Source organism: Carica papaya, chromosome 2 (genome assembly GCF_054855325.1).
Source record: "Carica papaya isolate Zhongbai chromosome 2, ASM5485532v1, whole genome shotgun sequence".
Taxonomy (NCBI): Eukaryota; Viridiplantae; Streptophyta; class Magnoliopsida; order Brassicales; family Caricaceae; genus Carica; species Carica papaya.
In genome coordinates, this window is record NC_142310.1 from 10,677,167 (window position 1) to 10,704,566 (window position 27,400).

The 27,400-nt window shown below is 39.9% G+C and overlaps 1 protein-coding gene across 1 annotated transcript; it reads right to left on the reverse strand.

Annotated features, from left to right (window-relative positions):
- Positions 1 to 422: 422 nt before the first annotated feature.
- LOC110824584 (cation/H(+) antiporter 4-like) lies at positions 423 to 3,526 on the reverse strand. The gene is made up of 3 exons (XM_022055136.2): positions 2,938 to 3,526; positions 1,874 to 2,857; positions 423 to 1,758 (listed from the first exon to the last, which is right to left on the reverse strand). The coding sequence occupies exons 1-3, from the start codon at positions 3,148 to 3,150 to the stop codon at positions 649 to 651; spliced, it is 2,307 nt and encodes a 768-aa protein (XP_021910828.1). The 5' UTR covers positions 3,151 to 3,526; the 3' UTR covers positions 423 to 648.
- Positions 3,527 to 27,400: the final 23,874 nt, after the last annotated feature.

Sequence of the window (27,400 nt, forward strand, 5' to 3'; positions counted from 1 at the left end):
TTTATACATTATTGAAAAAAATAAATTGCAGAAAAATCTGCTACAAGATAAGTATATTAGCATAAACATCCGCTTTACCATAGTGCATATGAAAAAGAAATCTCCTTCAAAAAAAAATTAATGCCTGAAAAATAGCACAAAGTGATAATTCTTGAGCAATAAATGAGCTGATTTTGAGCAATATATATATGTATATACAAAACATAATGGAGTGAGGGTACACCCATTTTTAAGTAACATATTATTAATTAGTATAACATTAAAAATAACATATTATTTGAGAGAAATAGTTTTCAATTTAGTACAGATCTATTCAAATTATAATTCAAAAGAGTTTATTTCAAAAATTTGGATGTTTATTTATTTATTAAAAAATTAATTAAATTAAACAGATTTTATTATCTATATTACGAGAGTCCAAAACGAATTTTAATTTTGCAGTGAATATATAAAATTAATTCTTATAATACAAAACTGAATGATATATAACATAGTATCTGCTAACTAAACCATATTTAAGCTGTTCTAGAAGCTGGAGAGTAATCTAGATACTAGCAGCATGAAGAAATTTTCCCATGTAACTTACACTTAGAAGAAGAAGCAGAAGAAGAAGAAAATTAGAAACATGAAACTGACTATGCATGCGTACTATAAGCTTTGCTTTTGGTGTTGCACTATTAAGACTGAAGCTCTGCTATCAAGATCTGGTTGCGAAAGCAAGTCTCCTATGACACCCAACTCAGGGAATTCAGTCCATTCGTCAAGGCCTGCTGTAAAAGGAGTTCCCATCCCTCCTCCTTTCCCAACAATAAACAGATCATAGTAATCTACCATGGATCTAAGAACCAATGCAGTCTCTGATGCATCTTTCACAGTTTCCTCTATGTACATGCCACACCCTTGCCCACCACTATTGTGCTTGAATTCTCTTAGATGTGTGGAATCAAGCATGGAGTTCCAATCCGAAACAACAACTCCTGATGATAATAAAAAATGAATAACAGTCAAATTCGATCTGGAGTCTTTAGACATGCGCTTGGCTAGTGTTAGAGCCTCTCTATCGTCTTCTCCGCCGAAGAAAATCATACCCACATGGTAAGATTCATCAATTGATTTCTCTTTTTGTCCTATGCGGCTTCGATCAACCAGGATCCCAACCGAGCAAGGCGCCACTCCAAGGACGCTACAATTTAGGTTCCTTATCATGTTGTTGTCTGATATCACAATGGACCCATCAATGGACCATGTTCGATGGAAAGGGAGGAGGATAAGGGATGTGAGTTTGTCAAGCGCAAGTGTGCAGGCGTCCTCATACATGCATTCAAGGGAAGAGATTGAAGTGAAGGTACTAACACTAACTAAACCCCAGAAATTTTTCTGGAAATTATTGAAGGAGATGATGACATTATCTGAGTAAGACTTGGTGCCAACTTTCTTCTTTTGGATTTGGTGGGAGATGAAGAGAGGAGATGCCTGACCTATGAGCTCAATAAGATGAAGAACATAAACATCAACGGGGTTGTCTTTTGTTGGGCATGAAGCTTCAAGGAGGTTGATCATGGGGGCTATGTTATCAGGTCTGTGGATGCAGGCGAGGATTCTTAGCTCTGAGTTGGGTTTCAAGTGAATTATATCTCTTTTCTGGTAACCAGTATATTTTCTGGAGGGGTCATACACCATCTTCACCAAGATAGGCAAGATGTATGAGCTTATCAAAATGTAAAGGGTCATTGTGGAAAAATGTTCGTCTCTGATAATCTGCAAAGAAACAGAATCATGATGAGTTGGTTTGATTTGATTTGGTTCCCATCAAGATATATATGTGTTTATGTGTGTGTAAAAGAAAAGAACGTCAAGTGATGTGTATACAGACCTCTATCTGAAGTCCATAAGAATAGGCAGAGAGCTCAATAGTGCCTTTATGATTTATAACAAGAGCGAGAGCAATAGAATCCCTCAAAGGCATCTTGGAAAGCAGACAAGAAACAAGACATACAACAAACTTAGCTGCAAAAGTGACAAGGATGATAGTCAATCCTTCCAACTTTGCAGCAGTGCTGAGGTTAGCATGCATGGCACAAGAAGCCACAAAGAAAGGCAACAAACTACCAGTGACAAGACACTCGAACTTATCGATCAATGCAGAGCCGAGAGGAGGTCCAGCAGGAAGAAATAACCCCAAGAAATAAGGACCAAAAGGAACATATTGTTCAAAAAATGCCCAATAAGCACCGGCACCAAAAACAGCAACTATAATGAAATAAATGTAAATGGTCTTGACAGGCTTGCCTTCTGGTGTGCGTTTAATAATCCAATACATAGCAGGACGCCAGATGGATACAGTGAAAATCATGAAGAGGAGAATAGCTACAACATCTATGACTGCATGTGTGATGTTGTTAAAACCATTTTGAATAAAGTGAAACAACAAGGAAAGAAAAACACCCAGAAGATCACTCATAAATACTGAAGAAAGAGAATGTCGACCCAGTTCAGAGTTTTGGATTTTCATATCTATGATCAGAGCAGCAATAACTGGAAATGGTGAAGTACATTGGAAGAAGATGATGAAGCCAGTAGGTGAGTTGAAACCACTAGTTACTTTCAATTCGCGATGGTAAAACACCAAAGACATAAACAGTGGTCCAATCACTGAACAAAATCCAATTGCCAATGCTTTCCATCCAGTTCTTGCTACTAACCCTAAATTCATCTTCACGCCCATTAAAAACCAGAACATTGTGTACCCAAATGTACCCATTGTGCCTATTACGTTTTCTCTATAGCCCTTAGGAAACAGAATTTCTTCAAGCCCGCCCCTCTTGTAAAGAGCTATAATACTCAGCAACAGACCAGCCTGGATCACATCCAAATTTCCTTTTAGGGTTTTTTAAAATAAATAAAGACAAAAAAAAAAGGAAGAACAGAAGCACTTACAGCAATCTGGGCGGTGAAATTGGAGACTCCGAAACGCTTGAACATGAAATAAATGAGTTGCCAGAAAAAGAAAATAATAACTAGAAGACTCTCCAAGACGGGAAATGAGTAATCCCATAATTTACTGCCATTTACAGGATCCTCCAACCTTTCCCATATTCCATAGGAATTCACCAATGGTGGAAGCTTCACGCATTCTAGGTCGTTTTCCATTTCGAATACAACACCTTTTCTCTCTCTCACGTACACATATATACATAATATATACACCGAACATATAAATATACATATACATTGTTTCTTCAACTGATCCCATATTCATATTCCTCCAAAAATAGCCTTTTCTGCTTTCATCTAATCAACTTGCTCTGTTTCTCAAGCTTTTTCCGTTCTTGCGGTTCTCAACACGCCAATAACTAAAACCCATAACAAGTTAAAAGACCTGTAATATTCTTCCAACTAATTTGACTACGCATATTAACAAATTTTTATTAATCCAACTGCATATTGACCTATAAAGCCAGATTTTCTGTCTCGGAGAAGCAATTGCAAAATTTTTGTTTTGACCCAACTGTAGAATCCGGAGAAAAATCTGAGTCGGATAATGGGGTTAAAAGAATCTGCAGATTTCATTTAGATCTCCAGAATGATCTGGTGTTACGCGCCTACAATGACCTCGAATATCAAGCGTTGATTTCATTGACTTTATTTTGACTATTGACGAGTCTTATTATTATTTTTTTTCAGGCTGGTTAGAGACTACACTAAGCTATTTAGTCTGTTCGGTTTAAATTAAATTAGTCATATTAATTTATATATGAGCTAATTCTCTGTTAAAAATATTAAAAATTTAAGAATTTAATAACTATTATAATTTAATTTTTAATATTTATTGGGTACAATTTGGTTCCTAATGGTTTTTTTTTTTTTTTTTAATTAAAACATTCAGTTTCTTCTTGTTTTTTTCAAGAAGAAGACTACAATCATTAGGAAATGTTTAGATATTTTTAAAAAATAACTTAAAAAATAATTTTAACTAATTAATTAATTAATTATTAATAATAAAAATATTTCTAACTAATTATTATTAATTATTAATTAATTAATTTTCTGAGCTATTTTTAAATATCTAAACATAATTTTATTATTTTAATTTTTTTTTGCATTAAAAATGAAAGGAAATTGGACATTGATTACAAATAAAAAATATTAAAAATTAAATTTTAAAAAAATTATTAAAAACTAAATTATAACAGGTGCGAAACTTTAAAATAAAATAGATTCACAATTTGTACTATTCACATAATATAATTTTTTATAATTATATAAAAAATAATATAAATTATTTTTATGTGAACAAAAATTATATAGAAAAAATAACTTCTAATTAAGTTGTAGAAAAATTAATATAACTTAATTTTTTATCAAACATCTGCAAGATGAATGAGGTGAAAAAATAGTTGGTTAAGATTTTTTATAGTATACTACTAAAAAGGTTTATATAATACATCACTTTAAAGTTTATAGCCAACTAAAAATCAATTACATACTTATATTATCACACTAATTTTAATTTTATATTTAAAATTATTTAATATAACATAAAATGTTTAGATAATTATTATCTATATTGTCACACTAGTTTTATTCTAATATTGTTGGAATACACGTATTAATTTTGATGGACGATAAATATTTAATTTATAATAACATTACTTTTAAGTGAGTTTTTGAAAGAATATTTATAACAAAAGTTGAAGCAAGAGGAGTAGATGAGAAAATGAAAGATGTAACACTTGGAGATTATATTGATATATTTGGAAGAGAAGAAAGTACTTTCAATTTTTGGTTCAAGATTCTTTTTGAAAAATATTAAAAAATTTAATTTGAAGTCTTTAAATTTTGTTCTTGAGATTTTCTGTTTGAAAAATTATTTCGCTATGATCTCAAAGCTTCTTGAAAGTTTGATAAAATCTTTAAGTAAAGTTTTGAGAAAATTGATTTATGTTGTAAAATAAAAAATATATATTTTTAACTTAATTTCTTAAGAAGTTTAATGTGATCAAAATATTTTTTTAAAAAAACTTGGAAATAATTTTAGATAAAAATTGTTTTTAAAAATCTAAGATAAAAGGTCATATGACGAATCATGTGCCAAAATATGTGTGAATTTTTTAACATTTTTCAAAACATGTGACACATATGTTAGACACCTTATAGAAAGTGTGAGAAACCTCTTAGAAATTGAGTGTATGAGAGAAACACTTGAGTAGTGAAGTTAGGCACCTTGTACAAGTCTTGGTAAATGGTAAAGGTGAGTACCTTAATCTAGAATTACAAAAAGTTGAACTTAGACAAGAAGTGAAACTTGGCACCTTTGGGAAAACTAAGTATTTGAGAAGATTGTAGAAATTCTCAAGTTGCTTGCTTGAGGAGATTAAGGAGGCACAAGATTGGGGTCGAACATCTAGAAAATAGAGTTTGCTATATCTCTTTCTCTCTTTTTTTTTTTTCAATCTAGAAAAGATTATAAATTTATAAAGTTTTGGCCCTAATCTTGTGCCTAGGTCATCTCCTAAGGCCAGCAACTTAATTTACAAATTGTAAACTAATTTTCACAATCTCTCTTTCATTCTCTCATTTATTTATGCTATGCACTTAATTAACAAATTATAGATTAATTTTGTTATTGATCAATGTGCTGTTGTAAAGGCCCAAACTAAAAGAAAATGAATATATATTAAAATTGTAATGCCCAAAGATTTTTCTTTTATTTTTATTTTTATTTTATTTTAATTTAATTTGGAATTTTGTTAATTTTATTTTATTTTAATAATTAATTTATAAAGTTTTAATTTAATTTAATTTAATTTAATAGAAATAATAATAATAAAACGGGGTAAAATTATTTTTGGAATTTAATTGAAATTGAATTTGAAAAAAATTGGTGAAAATTTAGATTCTAGGGGTGTTTTTAAAAAGAAAATCGAAAATCGGGGGTCAAAATATAATTTAGAAAAATAGTGCCACGTTAGCAGCCCCTGCCAACCAGGACACACCGCGTGGTAGGGACGTTGATGTGGGAAGCCACGATGGGACGGAGACACGTGGGCGATCCGCGTGCGCGCGATCGGACGGCCAAGATCCGTTCCCGCACGCATGGACGACCCAGATCAAAAGCGCGTGTGGACGGCTCAGATCTCACGCGTGCGGACGGTCCATATTTGATCATGTACGAACGACCCAGATCGCAACGCGATGGACTGCCTAGATTTATTTCCAATTTAATTACGATCGGATGGTCCAAATTAAATCATGATGGATGACTCAGATTAAAAGGGGAGGGTTATAAATAATCGCATCCACACCCAACCCCAAACCCTAGCTGCCAAAACCCTCACCGAAGAAGACGACCCAGCCACCGAGGAACCGGCCGCCGTCACCCGCCGCTGTACCGGAGGATTTTTCGGCCGCCAAACGAGGTAAAATTTCTCCCCTTTCCTCGTTTTTCGATGCTGAACCTCCATGTGGCCAAATCGGAGCCAAACCACCGGTCAATTGGCCGGAAAACACTGCCGAAGTCCAGCGGCGCCGCCGCGAGTTTCCTCAATTTTTACCTCCGATGAGGCCCTTCCCGATTCCCGTTCGATGTAATCTTTATACCACCGTGACCATCGTTCTTTTCTCTACAGGTTGATTGGAGCAAAACACCAAATCGCAACTCGCGCTGGAGGAGTCGCCGCACCCGAGAGCCCTGCCGCCGGTAAGCCTCAGTTTTACTGTAATTTTTTGGCCCACCGAGGGCCCTAGGGGTGTTTTATTACAGGAACCAATGCAAGTTTGGCCGACTTAGGCCGAAAACGGCCAGAAACGGCCAACTCGAGGTGGATCGCCACCGCGGGTGGCGGCGCCGTCGCCGGAGCACAGTGGAGCCGCTGTGCTGGAATTCTCAAATTGGCCGAAAGGGCCCTAGGTCTGATTTGGGATTTTTTGGGGGCATGTGTAGGTACCGGAAGTGTGTTTCAGTTTTCAGAAAAAAATTCAGAGAATTTAGGGACTGCCCGTAGGTACAGTAAGAACCCGATTTCAGACTCCGAAACAAGTAAGGATCTCTCACCCTATTTGTAACAGCCCCGGAATTTAAAATGGAATGTATATTAAAAATATCAAATGCGGAAGCGAAGTCAAAAATTCGATTAACATCCCTTACACTAAAACCAAAAACGTGCTCACAATATAAAAAAATCAAACTACCTAAAAGAGAAACTTGAAAGTAAAAGCTACAAATATGACTATGGAGTCTTTAGGCGTTCCATTCGTCGTCCTCCTGCGGAACTGGCTCGGGAACAATATCTTCCTGATCTGAAATGATTAAATAAGGAATGAGCTACACTAGCCCAGTAAAGACATCACGATATCTCACCGTCACGGAGGTAAAGGTGGGTAGAAAACACAAAAAGACCAATGGAGCATAATTTACAACAAAACCTTTTATCAATAATAAAACCCTTACCATTCACTTACCTCGGTGAAATTCATAAGACAATATACGAAAGCAATAACATCATCATCATCATGAAATCATATATAAACTGTATAACATAATACTTATCAAGCCTTTCGTAATTCAATCGTTACACAATATATTTTCCTCATTTACCAGCCCACTAGTATCCATGGGGATCCATAGGGGTCCCGCTACCCGTTAACCCTTAACACTTGAAGTCATATTCCAGGGCCGTCCCCATACCCCGTCCGGTATAGGGGCCAAAATTATAAACCTCATTACCCCGTCCGGTATGAGGGTGAAACGGGCCGTCCCCATACCCCGTTCGGTATGGGCGCCAAAACACATAAGATCTCCATACCCCGTCTGGTATGGGAGACCACAATCCCGGTAGGGTTCCCTACGGACCCGGTCCGTCCACCATCTCCCAGGATATCTAGTCAGGCTGACCACATTATACAATTACCCATTTACATAATCTTTCATTCTCCTTTCCCTCAGTCAGCATTATTAATCCACATACAAACAAGCAAAACGGTAATTTATGCCAAACAGACAACATACAGCATCAATATCCCAGTCATTCAATCCATAATCAGTAAAACAGTAAAATATACACACGAAACTATAAAATGAAAAACATCAAACCTCATATTGCATTTAAAACTGTAAAACAGGCCAAGTAACAGTTAACCGACAAACACACTATACTCGGGCTCCATTAGCGACCTTAAGCAATTTCACACATTCGTTGATCCATGAAATATCGTTTTATCATTTATTGAACTTTAATACCGTGATAGGAGATAGGGTGAGGGGTCCTTACACGTTTCGGGGTTCGAACACGGCTTCACAGTGCGCTTACAGGCTGTCCCTAAATTTCCCTGAATTTTTTCCGGGGAACTGAAACGCACTACTGGTACCTGCACGTGTTCCAAAAAATCCCAATTAGGCCCAGGGCCCCTTTCGGCCAATATCGCATTTCCGGCACGGCGACTCCGCCGTACTCCGGCGACGGTGTCGCCGCTTGCGGCGGCGATTCGAATCGGTTTGGCCGTTTTCGGCCGTTTCCGGCCGAATTCAGCCACACTTGCATCGATACTTGCAATTAAACAACTCTAGGGCCCTTGGGGGGCCAAAAAATTACGAAAAACTGAAGCTTACCGGTGGCGGTGCTCTCGGGTGCGGCGGCTCTCCGGTGAAGTTCGTGTTTTGGTGATTCGGCTCCGATCAACCTGTAGAGAAAAGAATGGTGATCACGGTGATATAAAAATTGCATTAAACGGAGGCCGGGAAGGGCCTCATAGGAGGCAAAAATTGAGGAGGGGCGCGGCACCGCCGCTGGGCTTTGGCCGTGTTTTCCGGCCGTTTGGCTAGGATTTTGGCTCTGATTTGGCAACAGGGGAAATCAGCGTGGAAAAACGAGTCGGGGGTATGAAATTTACCTCGATCGGCGATCGGAAATCCCTCCGGTGCGGCGGCGGGTGGCGGCGGCCGGCTTCTGGTTCGTTTTCTCCGGCGAGGGCAGGCGGCTAGGGTTTGTGGTCTGGTGTGGGGGTCTTATTTATACCCTTTTGCCTTTTGATCTCAGCTGTCCATTTTGATTTAATCTGGGCCGTCCGTTTTTGATTGAATTTGGGTCGTCCGTGTGATTGCATCTGGGCCGTCCGATCGCACGTTCGATCTGGGCCGTCCGATCGCGCATACGCGGATCGCCAACGTGGCCCGTCTTGGATCGACGTGGTCTTGCCACGTGACAGGTCCCGGTTGGCCGGGACTGCTGACTGGGTCTGCTGACGTGGCTGCTGACGTGGCCCCCCCCCCCTTTTTTTTTTTTTTTTTTTCCTTCTTCAATTTTCCGGGCGCTACACTATTTTCTATTACGACATTAAAGGTTAATAAATGATAAAACAGTATTTATGAATTAATAAATATGTATAATTAATTAAGGTTGCTAATAGAGCCTGAATTTGATGTATTTTTCGGTCAGTTATTGTTTGATTTATTTTACAGTTTTAAATGCAGTATGGTGCCTGATGTTTTTATTCTATAGTTTCGTATGCATGAATCACGATTTTGTTTATTATGGTTTGAATTATTGTGAACCCAATGTTGTGTTGCCTTGTTTGGTGTCAATTACTGGTTTACGTGTTTATGCTTGATTGGATAATTGAAATTAAGAAAAGAATGGAAAAAAGTATGCGAATTGATAAATGGATAATGTTGACAGCCTGACTAGATATCCTGGGAGATGGTGGACGGACCAGGTCCATAGGGAACCCTACTGGGAACGTGGTCTCTCATATCGGACGGGGTATAGAGACTTTATGTGTTTTGATGCCCATATTGGACGGGGTATGGGGATGGCCCGTTTCACCCTCATACCGGACGGGGTATTGAAGTTTATGGTTTTGGCGCCCATACCGGACGGGGTATGGGGACGACCCTGAAATTAAGTTATTAATGTGAATGGTTCGCGTGTAGCGGGGACTCCATATGGATCCCCATGGATACTAGTAAGCTGATAAAAGAGAAAAATTGTTGCCTAATGATTGAAATACAAAAGCATGATATGTGTTAGTGTGCGTGATCTTATGATATTTATGATGTAATTGTTTTCATAAATTGTTTTCATGAATCTCACCGAGGTAGGTGGACAGTAAAGGTTTTATTATTGATAAATGAGTTTGTTATAAATTATGCTCCATTGGTCATTTTTGTTTTCTACCAACCTTTACTTCTGTGACAGTGAGATAGTGTGATGTCTTTATTGGGCTAGTGTAGCTCATTCTTTACTTAACCATTTCAGATCAGAAGGACTTGGTTCCCGAGCCCGTTCTACAGGAAGACGGCAAGTAAAAGCCAAAGAATTTATTAGTTTTCCTTATAGTATTCATTCATAGTATTTTCTTTAAGTTAGTTTATTCTTTCATACGTTTAATTTGTTTTGGTTATTGTGTATGGGATATTAATCATAATTTATTTATTTCGCTTCCGCACTTAGAATAAATATATACATTTCCTTTTAATTTCTGGGGCCGTTACAGTTGGTATCAGAGCCAGGTTCCTCGGACCCGTCCCTTACACAATAATACTTAAAGGAATACAAAATTGAGAATTATTACTCAACCCTTCCTTGTGAAAATGCAGGTACAGAGAGATGAGGAGAGGGAGACCCCCACTAAACCGAGCAGCCCGGGATGATTCGCTTCGGGAGGATGTTGACAGAATATTTGAGATGCTCGAAAGGATCATTATTGCTCAACAAGGTCGAGAGGTGAGAAGGGAATTACCCGACCCTTCCCCACTACCATAGTTTGAGCCACTGCTGTAGCGAGCGAATCCCGAGCCACCTCGGCAAGAGCCTGCTCCTCTATAGTAGCACCCGGCACCATTGCCGCAGTATAATCTGGTGCCTCAGCCACAGTATTGCCTGTCACCGCTACAGTATGATCCGGTGCCCCCACTATATCAGCAGGTGCCACCACAGGGCCCCCTAGTCTATCCTCAGCCCGGCCCAGTCCCTCTTCCATGGGACCTAACTCCTTCCCTGATTGACTCGGGCTACGTAGAGAGGTACAGGAGACTAAATCCTTCCACTTTTGCAGGGAAGTCCTCTTTCGAAGATGCCCAGTACTGAGTGGCGGAGACAGAGAAGGCTTTCAAGACCTTAGGAGTGATTCTGAATAGAGGGTTACTCTTGCTTCCTATATGCTGGTGGGGGAAGTAGATCGTTGGTGGGAGCTCAAGTAGACCACCCTGCCCACGCTTGTCACTTGGGAGCAGTTCCTAGCAGCCTTTCATGCTAAGTACCTCACCAACACATCCGACATTTAAAGGAGACGGAGTTTGTTCAGCTGGTCCAGGAAAACATGACAGTGTCGGAGTATGCTCGTAAGTTCCTAGAGCTGGGTCGATACTCCCCTGAGACATTGATGGATGAGGGCAGAAAGGCAAGGAGGTTCCAGTGGGACCTCCGCCCAGAGATTAAGCGGCACTTGTTGGTACTAGAGCTTAAGACATATTCAGTTGTTCTGGCAAAGGCACAGATCGTGAAGATGAGTTTCAACACCATTTCCCAGTCATCAGGGAGTCACAGACCCTCAGTTCCACCCCGCAGACAAGCACCTACTGTGCCTGTCCAACAAAATAAGAGGCCCAGACCGGCGATCCAAGCTCCCCCTCAGGCTCCAGAGGCAGCACGTGGCAAGATCTGTCAGCACTGCGGCAGGGATCACGGAGACCGGCCATGCTATCGCCTCAACAACACCTGTCGCATATGTGGTAGTGCCCAACACGATGCGAGAGAGCGCCTGAGGAACCAGAACCAAGGAAGGCCTCTTTTTCAGGGCAGGGTTTACAACCTCACCCAGTAGGATGCCAACGCCGACCCGGACGTGGTACATGGTATGTACACTATCTGTGACTATATTGCTCATGTTTTATTTGACACTGCTGCATCGCATTCATTTGTTTCACATGTTTTTGCATCCAAACTTAGTGTTTCACCTGATAAACTTGATTCAATGTTATTTGTATCTATTGCTGGGGGTGAAACACTATTAGGGGAAGTTGTCTACAGGGCTTGTGCCGTGGAGATAGCAAATAAAAAATTGAATGTAGATCTAATAGAGTTAGACACGGGGGATTTTGATGTAATTTTAGGGATGGATTGGTTAGCGGCGTATCATGCCACCATAGATTGCTTTAACAAGAAGATTTATTCAATTCTCCTAATGATGAGCCATTTACAAATTAATAAAATCATTTGATATTTATTCCTTGGTGGCAAGTTTTCTTAATTTTCAAGTACTTTAACCTTGCTATTTTCTCTAACTAGGCAAGTCCAATAAGGAAATTTGTATCCAAGAGATTCCGGTAGTCTGAGACTTTTCAGATGTGTTTTCGGATGAACTGCCCGGACTACCAGTGGACAGGGAAGTTGAGTTCACTATAGACCTACAACCAAGCACCCAGCCCATTTCGGTTGCTCCTTACCGCATGAGCCATGTTGAGATGGAAGAGCTGAGGAAACAGATCACTGAATTGCAAGACAGTGGTTTTATTAGAAATAGTGTGTCTCCTTGGGGTGCTGGAGTTATGTTTACCAGAAAGGGAGATGGAACGTTGAGACTGTGTATTGATTACTGAGGATTGAACAAGGTCACAATCAAGAACAAATATCCCCTCCCCAGAATTGACGACCTCTTCGATCAGTTGCAGGGTGCACAAGTCTTCTCCAAAATAGACCTGCGATCAGGTTACCATCAGGTGAAAATAAGAACAGAAGACATCCCCAAAACGGCCTTTCGAACCAGGTATGGACACTATGAGTTCCTGGTCATGCCATTTAGGCTAACCAATGCCCCGACCATCTTTATGGACCCGATGAACAGGGTCTTCAGAGAATTCTTGGATCAATTTGTTATTGTGTTCATCGATGACATCTTAGTATACTCAAAAAGCAGAGAAGAGCATGCTCACCATCTAGCCCAAGTTTTGCAGGTCTTCAGAAAGAAGAAGCTATATGCAAAGTTGAGTAAGTGTGGATTCTAGCTTGAGCAGACCGCCTTCCTAGGACACATCATATCGAAGGAAGGAGTATCAGTGAATCCCGAAAAGGTTGAAGTAGTACTTGGCTGGGAAAAGTTGACATCAGTCAAGGAGATCCGTAGCTTCCTAGGAATGGCAGGTTATTACCACAGGTTCGTCGAAGGATTCTCTAGTCTAGCGGCTCTCCTAACCCGGCTCACAAAGAAGAATGCCAAGTTTGAGTGGAATGAAGACTGTGAGAGAAGTTTTTTATAATTAAAGGAGCGGCTGACCACTGCACCCGTACTGGCTTTACCGAGTGGATCGGGGGGATATACAGTTTATAGTGATGCCTCCTATCTAGGCCTGGGTTGTGTCCTGCTGCAACATGGGAAGGTCATAGCCTATGGGTCCAGACAGTTAAAGAATCATGAGAAGAATTACCCCACCCATGACTTGGAACTTGCTGCAATCATACACGCCTTGAAAACCTGGCGCCATTATTTATACGGAGAGACCTTCCAGATCTATACCGATCATAAGAGTCTGAAACACATATTCACTCAAAAGGATCTCAACATGCGTCAGAGAAGGTGGATGGAACTCCTTAAAGACTATGATTATGATATCTTGTATCATCCGGGTAAGGGCAACGTGGTGGCAGATGCCCTCAACAGGAAAAATGCAGGTATCTTAGCCCACTTAATGATTTCAGAACGCAGACAAATTAGGGCCACACAACAGGTTCGGCTTCAGGACCTGAAGAGAGTCACATGTTTGGGCCGTCTGACTGTCCAGCCCGAGTTAATACAGAGAATAAGGAAAGCCCAGTCAGTCGACCCCACCCTAGTAGCCCGTAAGAATGATGCAGAATAGAGAACGAGCTCAGAATTCTGAGTCTCTGCTGATGGGTTACTCCGGTTCCAGGACATGGTGTGTGTTCCAAACGACAGTGAGTTAAAGAGAGACATCATGACAAAGTCTCATAGCTCCAAGTTTGCCATGCATCTTGGAAGCACTAAAATGTATCAAAGCATGCGACCTCAGTTTTGGTGGAATGGGATGAAGAGGGACATAGCTGACTTTGTATCTAAATGCTTGGTATGTCAGCAGGTCAAGGCAGAGCATCAACGCCCAGGCGGGTTACTTCAGCCCTTACCGATCCCGGAGTGAAAGTAGGAATATATCGCCATGGACTTCGTAACGGGATTACCCAAGGCACGTTCAGGACATGGCCATCTGGGTAATTGTTGACCGGCTTACCAAGTCTTCCCACTTCCTGGCTATCAGGATGACCGATCCCTTGGACAAGTTGGGAAGAATGTTTATCCGACAAATAGTCAGATTGCATGGAGTTCTAGTGATAGTGGTATCCGACAGGGACCCCAGGTTCACTTCTCGATTTTGGAGTAGCTTTCAGCAGGCCATGGGAACAAAGCTGTCTCTCAGTATTGCTTTCCTTCCTCAGACGGATAAACAATCAGAAAGGACAATCTGTACACTTGAAGATATGCTTCGAGCTTGTGTTCTTGACTCTGGGGGCCATTGAGATGACCATCTACCCCTGATAGAATTTGCCTACAACAACAGTTACCAAATGAGCATTGGCATAGCTCCGTATGAGGCGTTATATGGGCACTTATCAGATCACTGATTTGTTGGGAAGAAGTGGGCGACATAAAATTGTTCGGCCCGGAGTTGGTGGAGGAGACCACGTCTAAAATAGTTAAAATCAGAAAGAACATTCAGACAGCTCAGAGCAGGCAGAAAAGTTATGCGAACACCCGGAGAAGAGATTTAGCGTTTGAACAAGGCGACCGGGTGTTCCTTAAGGTCACTCCTTTCAAAGGAATTAGTAGGTTCAGCAGGAGGAAAAAACTGAACCCCCGATTTATTGGACCATATGAAGTCTTGGACATGATTGGTACTGCCACCTACAGACTAGCACTGCCTCCAGAGCTCTCCAAAGTCCACAATGTGTTCCATGTATCCATGCTACTTAAGTACAACCTGGACCCCTCTCATGTCTTGGCTCATGAACCGCTTCCACTCCAAAAGGACTTATCTTATGAGGAAGTACCAGTCGGTATCACGGACCGAAAGAGTATAATACTCTGCAACCAGGAAATATCATTTGTAAAGGTAGTGTGACAGAATCACTCACCAAGGGAGGCTACTTGAGAGCTAGAATCAGACTTTAGAGCTCAGTATCCCCATTTGTTCGACCAAGAGTAAGAGGCAAATTTGGGAGACCAAATTTCTTTAAGGGAGGAGAGTTGTAACACCCAAAGATTTTTCTTTTATTTTTATTTTTATTTTATTTTAATTAAATTTGGAATTTTGTTAATTTTATTTTATTTTAATAATTAATTTATAAGATTTTAATTTAATTTAATTTAATTTAATAGAAATAAAAAATAATAATAAAATGGTGTAAAATTATTTTTGGGATTTAATTGAAATTGAATTTGAGAAAAATAGGTGAAAATTTGGATTCTGGAGGTGTTTTTGAAAAGAAAATAGAAAACCGGGTATCAAAACACAATTTAAAAAAATAACGCCACGTCAGCAGTCTTGGCCAACCAGGACACGCCGCGTGGAAGGGGCGCTGATGCAGGATGCCACGCGGGACGGAGACACGTGGGCGATCCGAGTGCGCGCGATCGGATGGTCTAGATCCGTTCCCATGCGCACGGACGACCCATATCAAAAGTGAGTGTGGACGGTCCATATCTCACGCGTGCGGACGGTCTAGATTTGATCACGCACGGACGGTCCAGATCGTATCGCGATGGACGACCCAGATTTATTTTTAATTTAATCACGATCAGATGGCCCATATTAAATCATGATAGACGGCTCATATTAAAAAGGGAGAGCTATAAATAATCGCATCCACACCCAACCCCAAACCCTAGCCGCCAGAACCATCGCTGGAGAAGACGACCTAGCCACCAGAGGAACCGACCGTCAAACGAGGTAAAATTTCTCCTCTTGGCTCGTTTTTCGATGCTAAACTTCCATGTGGTCAAATCGGAGCCAAACCACCGGCCAATTGGCCGAAAAATGCCGCCGAAGCCCAGCGCCGCCGCCACATGTTTCCTCAATTTTTGCCTCCGATGAGGCCCTTCCCGATTCCCGTTCGATGTAATTTTTATACCACCGTGACCGTCGTCCTTTTTTCTACAGGTTGACCAGAGCAAAACATCAAACCACAACTCGTGCCGGAGGAGCCACCGCACCCGAGAGCCCCGTCGCCGGTAAGCCTCAATTTTACTATAATTTTTTGGCCTACCGAGGGCCCTATGGGTGTTTTATCACAGCAACCAATGCAAGTTTGGCCGAATTCGGCCGAAAACGGCTGGAAACGGCCAACCTGAGGCGGATCACCGCCGCAGGCGGCGGTGCCGTCGCCGGAGCACGGCGGAGCCGCCGTGCCGGAATTCCAAAATTTGCCGAAAGGGCCCTGAGTTTGATTTGGGGTTTTTTGGGGACATGTGCAGGTACCGGAAGTGTGTTTTAGTTTCCAGAGAAAAATTCAGAGAATCTAGGGACTGCCTGTAGGCGCAGTGAGAACCTGATTTCAGACTCCGAAACAAGTAAGGATCTCTCACCCTATTTCCTATTACGGCATTAAAGGTTAATAAATGATAAAACGGTATTTATGAATTAATAGATATGTATAATTAATTAAGGTTGCTAATTGAGCCCGAATTTGATGTATTTTTGGGTTAGTTGTTGTTTTATTTATTTTACAGTTTTAAATGTAGTATGGTGCCTGATGTGTTTATTCTATGGTTTCGTATGCATGAATCACGATTTCATTTATTATGGTTTGAATTATTGTGAACCTGATGTTGTGTTGCCTTGTTTGGTGTCCATTACTACTTTACGTGTTTATGTTTGATTGGATAATTGAGATTAAGAAAAGAATGGAAAAATGTATGCAAATTGATAAATGGATAATGTCGAAAGCCTGACTAGATAGCCTGGGAGATGGTAGACGGACCGGGTCCATAGGAAACCCTACCGGGAACGTGGTCTCTCATATCGGACGGGGTATGGAGACTTTATGTGTTTTGGCGCCCATACCGGACGGGGTATGGGGACGGCCCGTTTCACCCTCATACCGGACGGGGTATTGAAGTTTATGGTTTTGGCGCCCATACCGGACGGGGTATGGGGACGACCTTGGAATTAAGTTATTAATGTGAATGGTTCGTGTGTAGCGGGGACTCCATATGGATCCCCATAGATACTAGTAGACTGATAAAAGAGGAAAATTGTTGTCTGATGATTGAAATACAAAAGCATGATATGTGTTATGTTACAGAGTATGCGTGATCTTATGATATTTATGATGTAATTATTTTCATAAATTGTTTTCATGAATCTAGGTAGGTGGACAGTAAAGGATTTTATTATTGATAAATGAGTTTGTTATAAATTATGCCCCATTGGTCGTTTTTGTTTTCTACCAACCTTTACTTTTGTGATAGTGAGATAGTGTGATGTCTTTACTAGGCTAGTGTAGCTCATTCCTTACTTAACAATTTCATATCAGGAGGACTTGGTTCCCGAGCCCGTTATGTAGGAAGACGGCGAGTAGAAGCCAAAGAATTTATTAGTTTTCCTTATAGCATTCATTCATAGTATTTCTTTTAAGTTAGTTTATTCTTTCATATGTTTAATTCGTTTTGGTTATTGTGTAAGGGATGTTAATCATAATCTATTTTATTTCGCTTCCGCACTTGGAATAAATATATACATTTCCTTTTAATTTTCGAGGCCATTAGAAAAATAGCAGAAACAAATGATAATTAGGGTTTACATCCATTACATAGTAAATTGTGATGCCCAATAGGATTACGAGAATGTCCCTTCTACATTGGTTCATAAAAAAAATCAAACGATAATTAAAAATAAATAAATACAAATCTTAGGGAGTTAACCTCCACTAGTACTTGAAGGGAGTCCGGGATGTGAACTACTCACAATCCTCTTACTGATTGAGATTTACATCTTGGTCTTCTTGATCTGAAATAGTTAATAAAATGGTGAGCTATACTAGCCCAATAAGGATATCACATTAATAACTGATATGGAAAATCAAAGGTTGGTTAAAATCACAAAAATAACTAATGAAACTATTTATTTAAGTAAATATATTTAATATTGAAACGTTTATTGACTTACCGTTACGAATTTTTCAAAATAAACATATGAAGACAACTAACCAGAAGACTTTTTAATTTCATGCATAATATTTATAACTTTTCATTTTAACCTACTTACTCGGACCCCTGAGGGTCCATAGGAATATCTGTCCCCTTTCTCGTGAATCTAGTATCTAGATTAACAATAACCTGACTGTCTTTATACTCCATCTGATGATGGACGCCAAACATACCATCGCCTCGATACCCCATCCGATGATGAGTGCCAAACATACCATCGCCTCGATATCCCGTCCGGTATGAGCGTGAACTATATACTCAAAAACCTTCCGGTATGAGACTTCTCACCCTCATTTGACTGAGGTAATGTCTACAATAGAGTTCCCTATGTACCGAGTCCGTCCACCCTTTCCTAGGGTACCCAGTAAGTTTCTACATATATAGATCCTCATTATTCCAACAACCACCAATCGCATACCAACGGCTCATTACTTATTTATAGATTAACTTAAAAGGTATCTAAGCAAGCAATATAATTTATGATAACTGGGTAACCAAATAACCAAATAAACAAGAAATAGTGCAGGGGGAACCAAATAAAGCAGATAACCGAGGACACAGTTCAAATCGGCAATTTAATGCACATAATTCAATAGTAAAAATTTTAAGCAATATAGGAGAAAATGAATAGTAAATTATGACAATCGTATATTGATTAGTTCCGCCTCCATTAATGACCTGTAATTATTATTAGAATTTTTTTAATTTTTATAAAATATGAAATTATTGATTTTTAAACCTCAATTAACTGTAACGGGAATAGGTTGAGTGATCCTTATCCAGATTAGTATTTCGAAATGCTGTGCTACCTACTACACCTCCTGGTGGACTCCAAGTTTTTCTAAATTTTTTCTACATAAATCAAAATACCCATCACATAACAAAAAATACCATAAAAATTCAAAATCAGTGTTGAAAACCCTTTTCAAAAAATTTTAGGGTTCTGACACGGCGATGCCGCCGTGCTCCGGCATCGGCTCTACTGCCCACAATAGCAGTTCGCCTCAACTTGGTCAGTTTTGGCTAATTTTGGCTACTTTTGGCCGGTTTTACACGTATCCCTACGAACAAACGTGTTAGGAAGCCTTGATTGGCCAAAAATTAAAAAATCAAAAAATCGAACCTCCCGATGAGGGGGTCTCCGGGTGCGTCGGCTTCACCAGTTCTCCTTCGCGGTTGGGGTTTCTTCTTCGACGAACCTGCATAAAAAGGGACGGTGAACACAATGGTCAAAGAATTGTGTAAAACAGAAAACAGAAAGGGGGTCATCGGAGTGGATTTAGTGTTTTGGTCACGGTAGCTCTGTTGGATTTTGTCCATGGTTTCCAGCTCACTCGCCACCCTTTTTGTTCCGATATGATCACAGGGAGGCTTTGAATTGAATTCTGAGCATGGGGCAAAAATTTTACTTTTTTTGGCGGTCGACGGTGGCTCCAGTACGGCGGTGATTGGTGGTCGGTCTCCTTCTCTGGTGTCTGGTTCTTCTTCTCCGGCGAGGGTAGGTGCGGCTAAGCTTAGGGTTCTCTGAGACACGACGTTTAAATACACATCCCGTATTAATCTGGGTCATCTGTACGGGAATACGTGGCCCTCTCTCGTCTGTTGGATCTATTTTATTCAGGGAATGAATCTGGGTGGCAAGATTAGATTGAATCTGACCATTCGATCGTGCCTAAAGAGGGAACACATTTGGGCCGTTCACGCATGCGAGATGAGATCTGGACCGTCAGACCGCCGAGCATGCGAATCGCTCACGTGGCTTTCCGCGTGGCACTAATGTTAGTGAGGTTGCCACACGGTGTGTTCTAGTTTGCTGGGTTTTCTGACCGGGCTGTCTCATATGGCCGAACTTTTTTTTGTTTGCATTTCAACTACTTATTTGTAATTTTTCTTTCAAAAATATCTATCGAATTCAAAATTTTGCCCATTTTCTCTAAAATTATTTTTAATTTTGTCATTAATTAATTTTTGCTCAAAATTTTAATAATATTAAACTAAAATAAATAAATTTAATTAATTAATTTTTTTATATGAAAAAATTAAAAAAAAAAATCATTTCGGACCAATTTTCAGACTCGGGTATTACAATTCTCATCGTTTAAGAAAATATGATCCCTTAAATTTGTTACCCTCTTTCTCAGATAAACAAGTAGGGGTATTGTGCTTTGAAGTCCGATTGTAGCTTCCAAGTGGCCTCTTCCTGTATGTGATTCTACCATAGGATTTTGACGAAGGGAATTGCGAAGTACTCTACTCTTCCAATCCACAATGCCTACCGGTAGGTCTTCATAGGATAAATCCTTCTAAAGTGAAAGAGGCTCGTGAGACAGGATGTGTGAGCGGTCCAGGTTGTACTTGCGTAACATGGACACATAAAAACACATTATGGTTGGATAGCTCTGGAGATAGTGTTAGTCTGTATGCAGACGTACCAATCCTGTCTAAGATTTCAAATGACCCAATGAACCAGAGATTTAATTTCTCCATCTTTCAAAACTACTAATCCCCTTGAAAGGGGTGACCTTAAGAAATACTCGATCGTCTTTCTCAAATTCCAAATCCTTCCTCCGGGTGTTCGCATAACTCTACCATAAGCTGTCTGGATGTTCTTTCTAATTTTAACTACCTCGATTGTAGTCTCCTCTACAAGATCTGGGTCAAACAATTTTCTATTGTTCATCTCTTCCTACCAGATTGGCGACTTATAGGGTTGGCCATATAATGCCTCATATGGGGTCATGCCGATGCTTGCTTGATAGTTGTTTTTGTAAGCGAACTCTATCAAAGTTCGGTGATCATCCCAATGGTGACCGAAGTTCAGAACACTAGCTTAGAATATATCCTTCAGTGTGTGAATCTTACTCTTTGATTGTTCATCGGTTTAACCCTCTATTTGGATCATGATAAATGGTAGAATTTTAATATATGGTATTTTACGGGAGTGAGAAAATCATGTTTGTTTTAACTTCCAACGGTAACAAATGGTATTTGACTGGCAAATTTTGGGGTGAATGTGTAAACCACCAAATTGGTGGTATTTAGCGGGCATTTTTTTTCCATTATACCCCATCTAATTTAATTAATTCCATATATGTCCTGCTAATTAAAATCTTATTAAATTAATATGATAATATAAATAATTATTATTTATTTTATTAAATATAAAATCTTAATTTGATTATGTATAATAATTATTTATTTAAATATAAATATAATTATATTGCTAAATACTTTTTTTTTCTTTACATATTTTTTATACTATTTACTATTACATATAATATGTAGGGGTAAATTAGTAATTTAGCTAAAAAATATCCCTATACTATCCTATTGTCCGAAAAAAATGTCATTAACATACATTAATATACCATCATCCAAACGTAAAAAAACGTTAACATCACAATCCTGTGTTATTGTCATTCAATTACTGTCATTACTATACATTAATTATCCATCACTGAAATTTATCCAAACAAAGGACAGTTTCGTTCCCATAGCTTGCTGAAAACTAGGCCAAAACTGAGAAGTGAACCTACGGTCTCTATCAGATACTATTGTCACCGGAATTTCATGTAACCTGACTATCTTCTGGATATAGATTCTTGCTAGCTTGTCCAAATGGTCAGTCATCTTTATAGCCAAGAAGTGAAAGGACTTAGTGAGCCAGTCAATAATTACCTAGATAGTATCATGTCTTGAGCGTGCCTTAGGCAACCCTGTCACAAAGTTTATGGTGATATGTTTTCATTTCCACTTTGGGATTGGTAATGGCTGAAGTAGCCTGATTGGACGTTGATGCTCAGTCTTAACTTGTTGACATAGCAAATATTTGGAGACAAAGTTGGCTATCTCTCTTTTCATCCTGCTCCACCAAAACTGGGATCGTATACTTTGATACATTTTAGTACTTTTCAAATGTATGGTGAAACTTGAGCTATGAGTCTTTGTCATGATATCTCTTTTTAGTTCACTATCATCTGAAACACACACTTTGTCCTAAAATATGAGTAACCCGTCGACAGAGACCTTGAATTCTGGAGTTACCTCTTGTTCTACATACTTTCTAAGAGCTGCTAAGGTGAAATAAGTCAATTGGGCTTCATTTATTCTCTGAATCAGTCCGGGTTAGACTGTCAAGTGGGCTATACATGTAATCATTTTCAAGTACTAAAGCCATATTTGCTGTGTAGTCCCTATTACCTTGCATTCAGAAACCATTAGGTGAGTCAGCATACCTGCATTTTTTCTGTTGAGCGCGTCAGCTACTACATTTCCCTTTCTTGGGTGATATAAAATCTTACAATCGTAAACCTTGAGGAGCTCTATCCAATACTTCTATCATATGTTGAGATCTTTTTGAGTGAATATATACTTCAAGCTCTTATAGTCTGTGTAAATATTAAAAGTCTCCCCATACAAGTAGTGGCACCATGTTTTCAGGGCGTGGATAATGACGGCCAATTCCAAATCGTGAGTGGGGTAATTCTTTTTATGATTCTTCAACTGTCTGAACCCATATTCTATGACCTTACCATACTGCATCAAAGCACAACCCAATCCCAAAGATGAGGCATCACTATACACTGTGTATTTACTCGTCTCACTGGGTAGAGCCAAAATGATTGCGGTAGTCAATTGCTTCTTGAGTTCTATAAAACTCCTTTCACAATCCTCGTTCCATTTAAACTTAACGTTCTTCCTTATAAGTCGGGTCAAATGAACAAGTAGGCTAGAAAACTATTCCACAAACCTATGGTAATAACTTTTCATTTCCAAAAAGCTATGAATCTACTTAACTGAAGTCAATTTATCTAAACCAAGTACTGCCTCAACTTTTTCGGGGTTCACTGATACTTCATCCTTTATGATGTACCCTATAAAGGTAGTTTGCTCGAGTTAGAATCCACACTTGTTTAATTTTGCATACAATTTCTTTTCCCTAAAAACTTGTAGAACTTGAACCAGGTGGTGGACATGTTCTTCTCTTCTCTTTGAATAGATCAGGATATCATTGATAAATATAATGAAGAACTGATACAAGAATTGTCTAAAAACCCTATTCATTAAGTTCATAAATATAGCTGGTGCATTGATTAGCTCAAAAAACATGACTAGGAACTCATAGTCTCCGTACTGGGTTCTGAAGCCTGTTTTAGGAATGTTCTCTACCATGATCTTTACCTAATAGTAACCTGCACGTAAGTCTATCTTGGAGAAAACTTGTGCGCCCTGTAACGGGTCAAAAAGGTCATCAATTCTAGAGAGGGGGTACTTGTTCTTGATTTTGACTATGTTCAATCTCCTATAGTCGATGTGTAGTCTCAGGGTCCTATCCCCTTTCTTTACAAATGTGACTCCAGCACTCCAAGGATATACACTGTGTCGGATGAACCCATTATCTTCTAATTCTTTGATATATTTTTAAACTTTTCCATCTCTACACGACTCATGCAGTAAGGGACAACTGAGATAGGTTAGGTGTTAGGCTGAAGGTTTATGGTGAACTCAATTTTCCTGTCCACTGACAGTTCAGGTAGTTCATTAGGAAACACATCCAGAAATTCTCGAACCACAAGGATTTCTTGAATGCAAACTTCTTTCTTACGTTCAGCCTATATCACGTTTGGGTTAGCTTCAGCATTTTTTTGAGTGAGGTTGTAAGCTCTGTCCTAAATAGGTGGTCTGGCCTGATTCTGATTTCGCAGGCATTATCTCATTTAGTATTAGGCACTCCCACATATGTGGTAGGTATTGTTGAGATGATAGCAGGGTCAATCCATATGATCCTTACCACAGTGTTGGCAAGTCCTACCGCATCCTGTTGCCGAAGCCTAAGGAGGAGTCTGAGTCACTAGCCTAGGTCTCCTGTTCTACTGAACTAGTACAATGGGTGCTGGCCTGCGGTGTTGGACCCTGGGTTTGGAATTTTCCACTAATAGAGGGAAGATACGAAGGTTTCGCTCTAACAGTTTTGCCTTAACTAAAATGGCTAAGTAGGTACTGAGCTCAAATATGTACAACTGCTATTTGATCTCAAGACAGAGGTCCCACTCAAACTTTCTTGCCTTCCTTCCTTCATCCATCATACTCTCTGGGGAATATCGACCCAACTCTAGAAATCACCGAACATACTCTAACACTGTCATATCACCTTGTACCAGGTGTGCAAATTCCATCTCCTTCAGATGCTGAAGATGTTCTAGGAGATACTCTGCATTGAAGACCATATGGAACTGTTCCTAAGCGATTAGAATGGGCAGGGTGGCTTGCTTGAGCTGCCACCACCGACCTGCCGCTCCCACGAACATATAGGTGACAAATACCACCTTCTGCTCAGGAACTTTCCCAAGAGTCGCGAAGGCCTTCTCTGTCTCAGCTAACCAATACTCATCATCTTTAAAAGAGGATGCCCCTGCAAAAGTTGATGAATTTAGTCTTTTATATCTTTTAATATAGCCTATGTCCATCATGGGTGGAACCGGATCTTGTGGAAGAGGGACTGAATTATGCTGGGGAGGGGCTCGGTGGCCTTATGGTGGCACCTGATTTTATAGTAGGGGCACTAGATTATACTGTGGTGGTACCGGATGATATGGTAGAGGAGCAAGGTTGTACTAGGGTGGCTCCAGACCATCATGTTGTAAGCGTGGCTCAAACTGTGGCAGCAGGGGAGGGTCAAACTGCTCCCTTCTTTCCTCTCAAGCCTGTTGGGCAGAGATGAGTCTCTCCAGCATTTCAAAGAATTGATCAACATCCTCTCCAAGTGACCCATCCCGGGTTGCTCGGTTTAGTGGGGGTTTTCCTCTCTTCATATCATTGTATCTGCATTTCACAAGGAAGGGTTGAACAACAATTTATATTTAGTGTTTTTAAGTTTTTGTGTAAGGAATGGTTCCGAGGAACGTGGCTCTGATACCAACTGTAAAGGCTCGAACTAAAAGAAAATGAATATATATTAAAATAGCATAAACAAATGATAATTAGGGTTTACATTCCTTATACAGTAAATTATAATGGCCAATAGGGCTAGAGAATGTCTCTTATACATTGATTCATAAAAAAAATCAAACGATAATTAAAAATAAATAAATAAATATTATAGGGAGTTAACCTCTACTAGCACTTAAAGGGAGTCCGGGAGGTGAAGTACTCATAACCCTCTTGCGTATCAGGATCTGAATCTTGGTCTTCTTGATCTAAAATAGATAATAAAATGGTGAGCTACAGTAGCTCAATAAGAATATCACACTAATCACTGATATGAAAAGTCGAATGTTGGTAAAAATAACAAAAATAACTAATGGAGTCCTTGATTTAAGTAAATATATTTAACATTAAAATATTTATTCCATACTTACCATTACAGGTTTTTTAAAATCAACCTATGAAGACATATAACTAGATTATTTTTTAATTTCATGCATAAGATTTGTAACCCTTCTTTTTAACCTACTTACTAGGACCCCTTGGGAGTCCATAGAGATATCTCCTTACTCGTGAACCCAGTATCTAGATTGACAATTAACCCGGCCGTCCCAATACCCCATTCGGTGATGGGCGCCAAACATACCATCGCCTTGATACCCTGTCCGGTTGAGGGTAAACCATATCTCCCAAAACCTTCTGGTATAAGACTTCTCAGCCCCGTCCGACAGAGGTAATATCCACAGTAGGGTTTCCTATGTACCGAGTCCGTCCACCCTTTTCTAGGGTACCCAATAAGTTTTCACATATATAGATCCTCATCATCCTAATAGCCACCAATCACATACCAACGCCTCATTACGTATTTACAGATTAACCTAAAAGGCATCTAAGCAAGCAATACAATTTATGATACCCGGGTAACCAAATAACCAAATAAACAAGAAACATTGAAGAAGGAACCAAATAAAGCAAATACCGATGACACCCTTTTCTAGGGTACCCAATAAGTTTCCACATATATAGATCCTCATCATCCTAACAGCCAACAATCACATACCAACGCCTCATTACGTATTTACAGATTAACCTAAAAGGCATCTAAACAAGCAATACAATTTATGATAACCGAGTAACCAAATAACCAAATAAACAAAAAACAGTGCAGAGGGAACCAAATAAAGCAAATAACCAAGGACACAGTTCAAATTAGCAATTTAATGCACATAATTCAATAGTAAACATTTTAAGCAATACATGAAAAAATAAACAGTAAACTAGGGTAATCATACATTGACCAGTTTTGGCTCCACTAGTGACTTGTAATTATTATTAAGATTTTTTTTAATCTTCTCAAAATACGAAATTATTGATTTTTAAACCTTAATTAATAGTAACAGAAGATAGAGTGAGGGATCCTTACCCGAATTGGTATTTCAAAATGTTGTTTGCCTATTACACCTCCTGATAGGCCCCGAGTTCTCCTAAATCTTCTTGTAAAAATTAAAATACCCGTCAAGTACCCATTACACCTCCTGATAGGCCCCGAGTTTTGATGTTTGGCTCCGATCTACATGTAGAGAAAAGAATGGTGATCACAGTGGCATAAAACTTGCATCGAACGGAGGCCGGGAAGGGCCTCATCGGAGGCAAAAACATAGGGGTGGCGCGGCGGCGCCGCTGGGCTTCGGCTGGATTTTTCGGCCGTTTGGCCGGTGGTTTGGCTCCAGTTTGGCCATAGGCGGACTCAGCATCGAAAAACGAGCCAGGGGTAGAAAATTTACCTCGATCAGCGGTCAGAAACTTCCTCGGTGCGGCGGCGGGTGGCGGCGGCCGGCTCCTCCGACGTCTGGTTCTTCTTCTCCGACGAGGCACTGGCGGCTAAGGTTTTATGGTCAGGTGTAGATGGGGTTATTTATACCCTTTGCCTTTTAATCTCAACTGTCCATCAAGATTAAATCTGGACCGTTCGATCGCGATTTAATTGGGATTAAATCTGGGCCGTCCGTGCATACGTTTGATCTGGGCCGTCCGTGCGCGCGGGAACGGATCTGGGCCGTCCGATCGCGCGCACGCGGATCGCCCACGTGGCCCGTCCCCTGGTCAGTGTTTTCTTGCCACGCGGAGTGTCCTGGTTGGCCGGGGCTGCTGACTGGGCCACTGACATGGGTGCTGACGTGGCACAACTTTTTTAAATTGCATTTTGACCCCCGGTTTCTGATTTTCTTTTCAAAAACGCCCCCAGAATCTAAATTTTCACCCC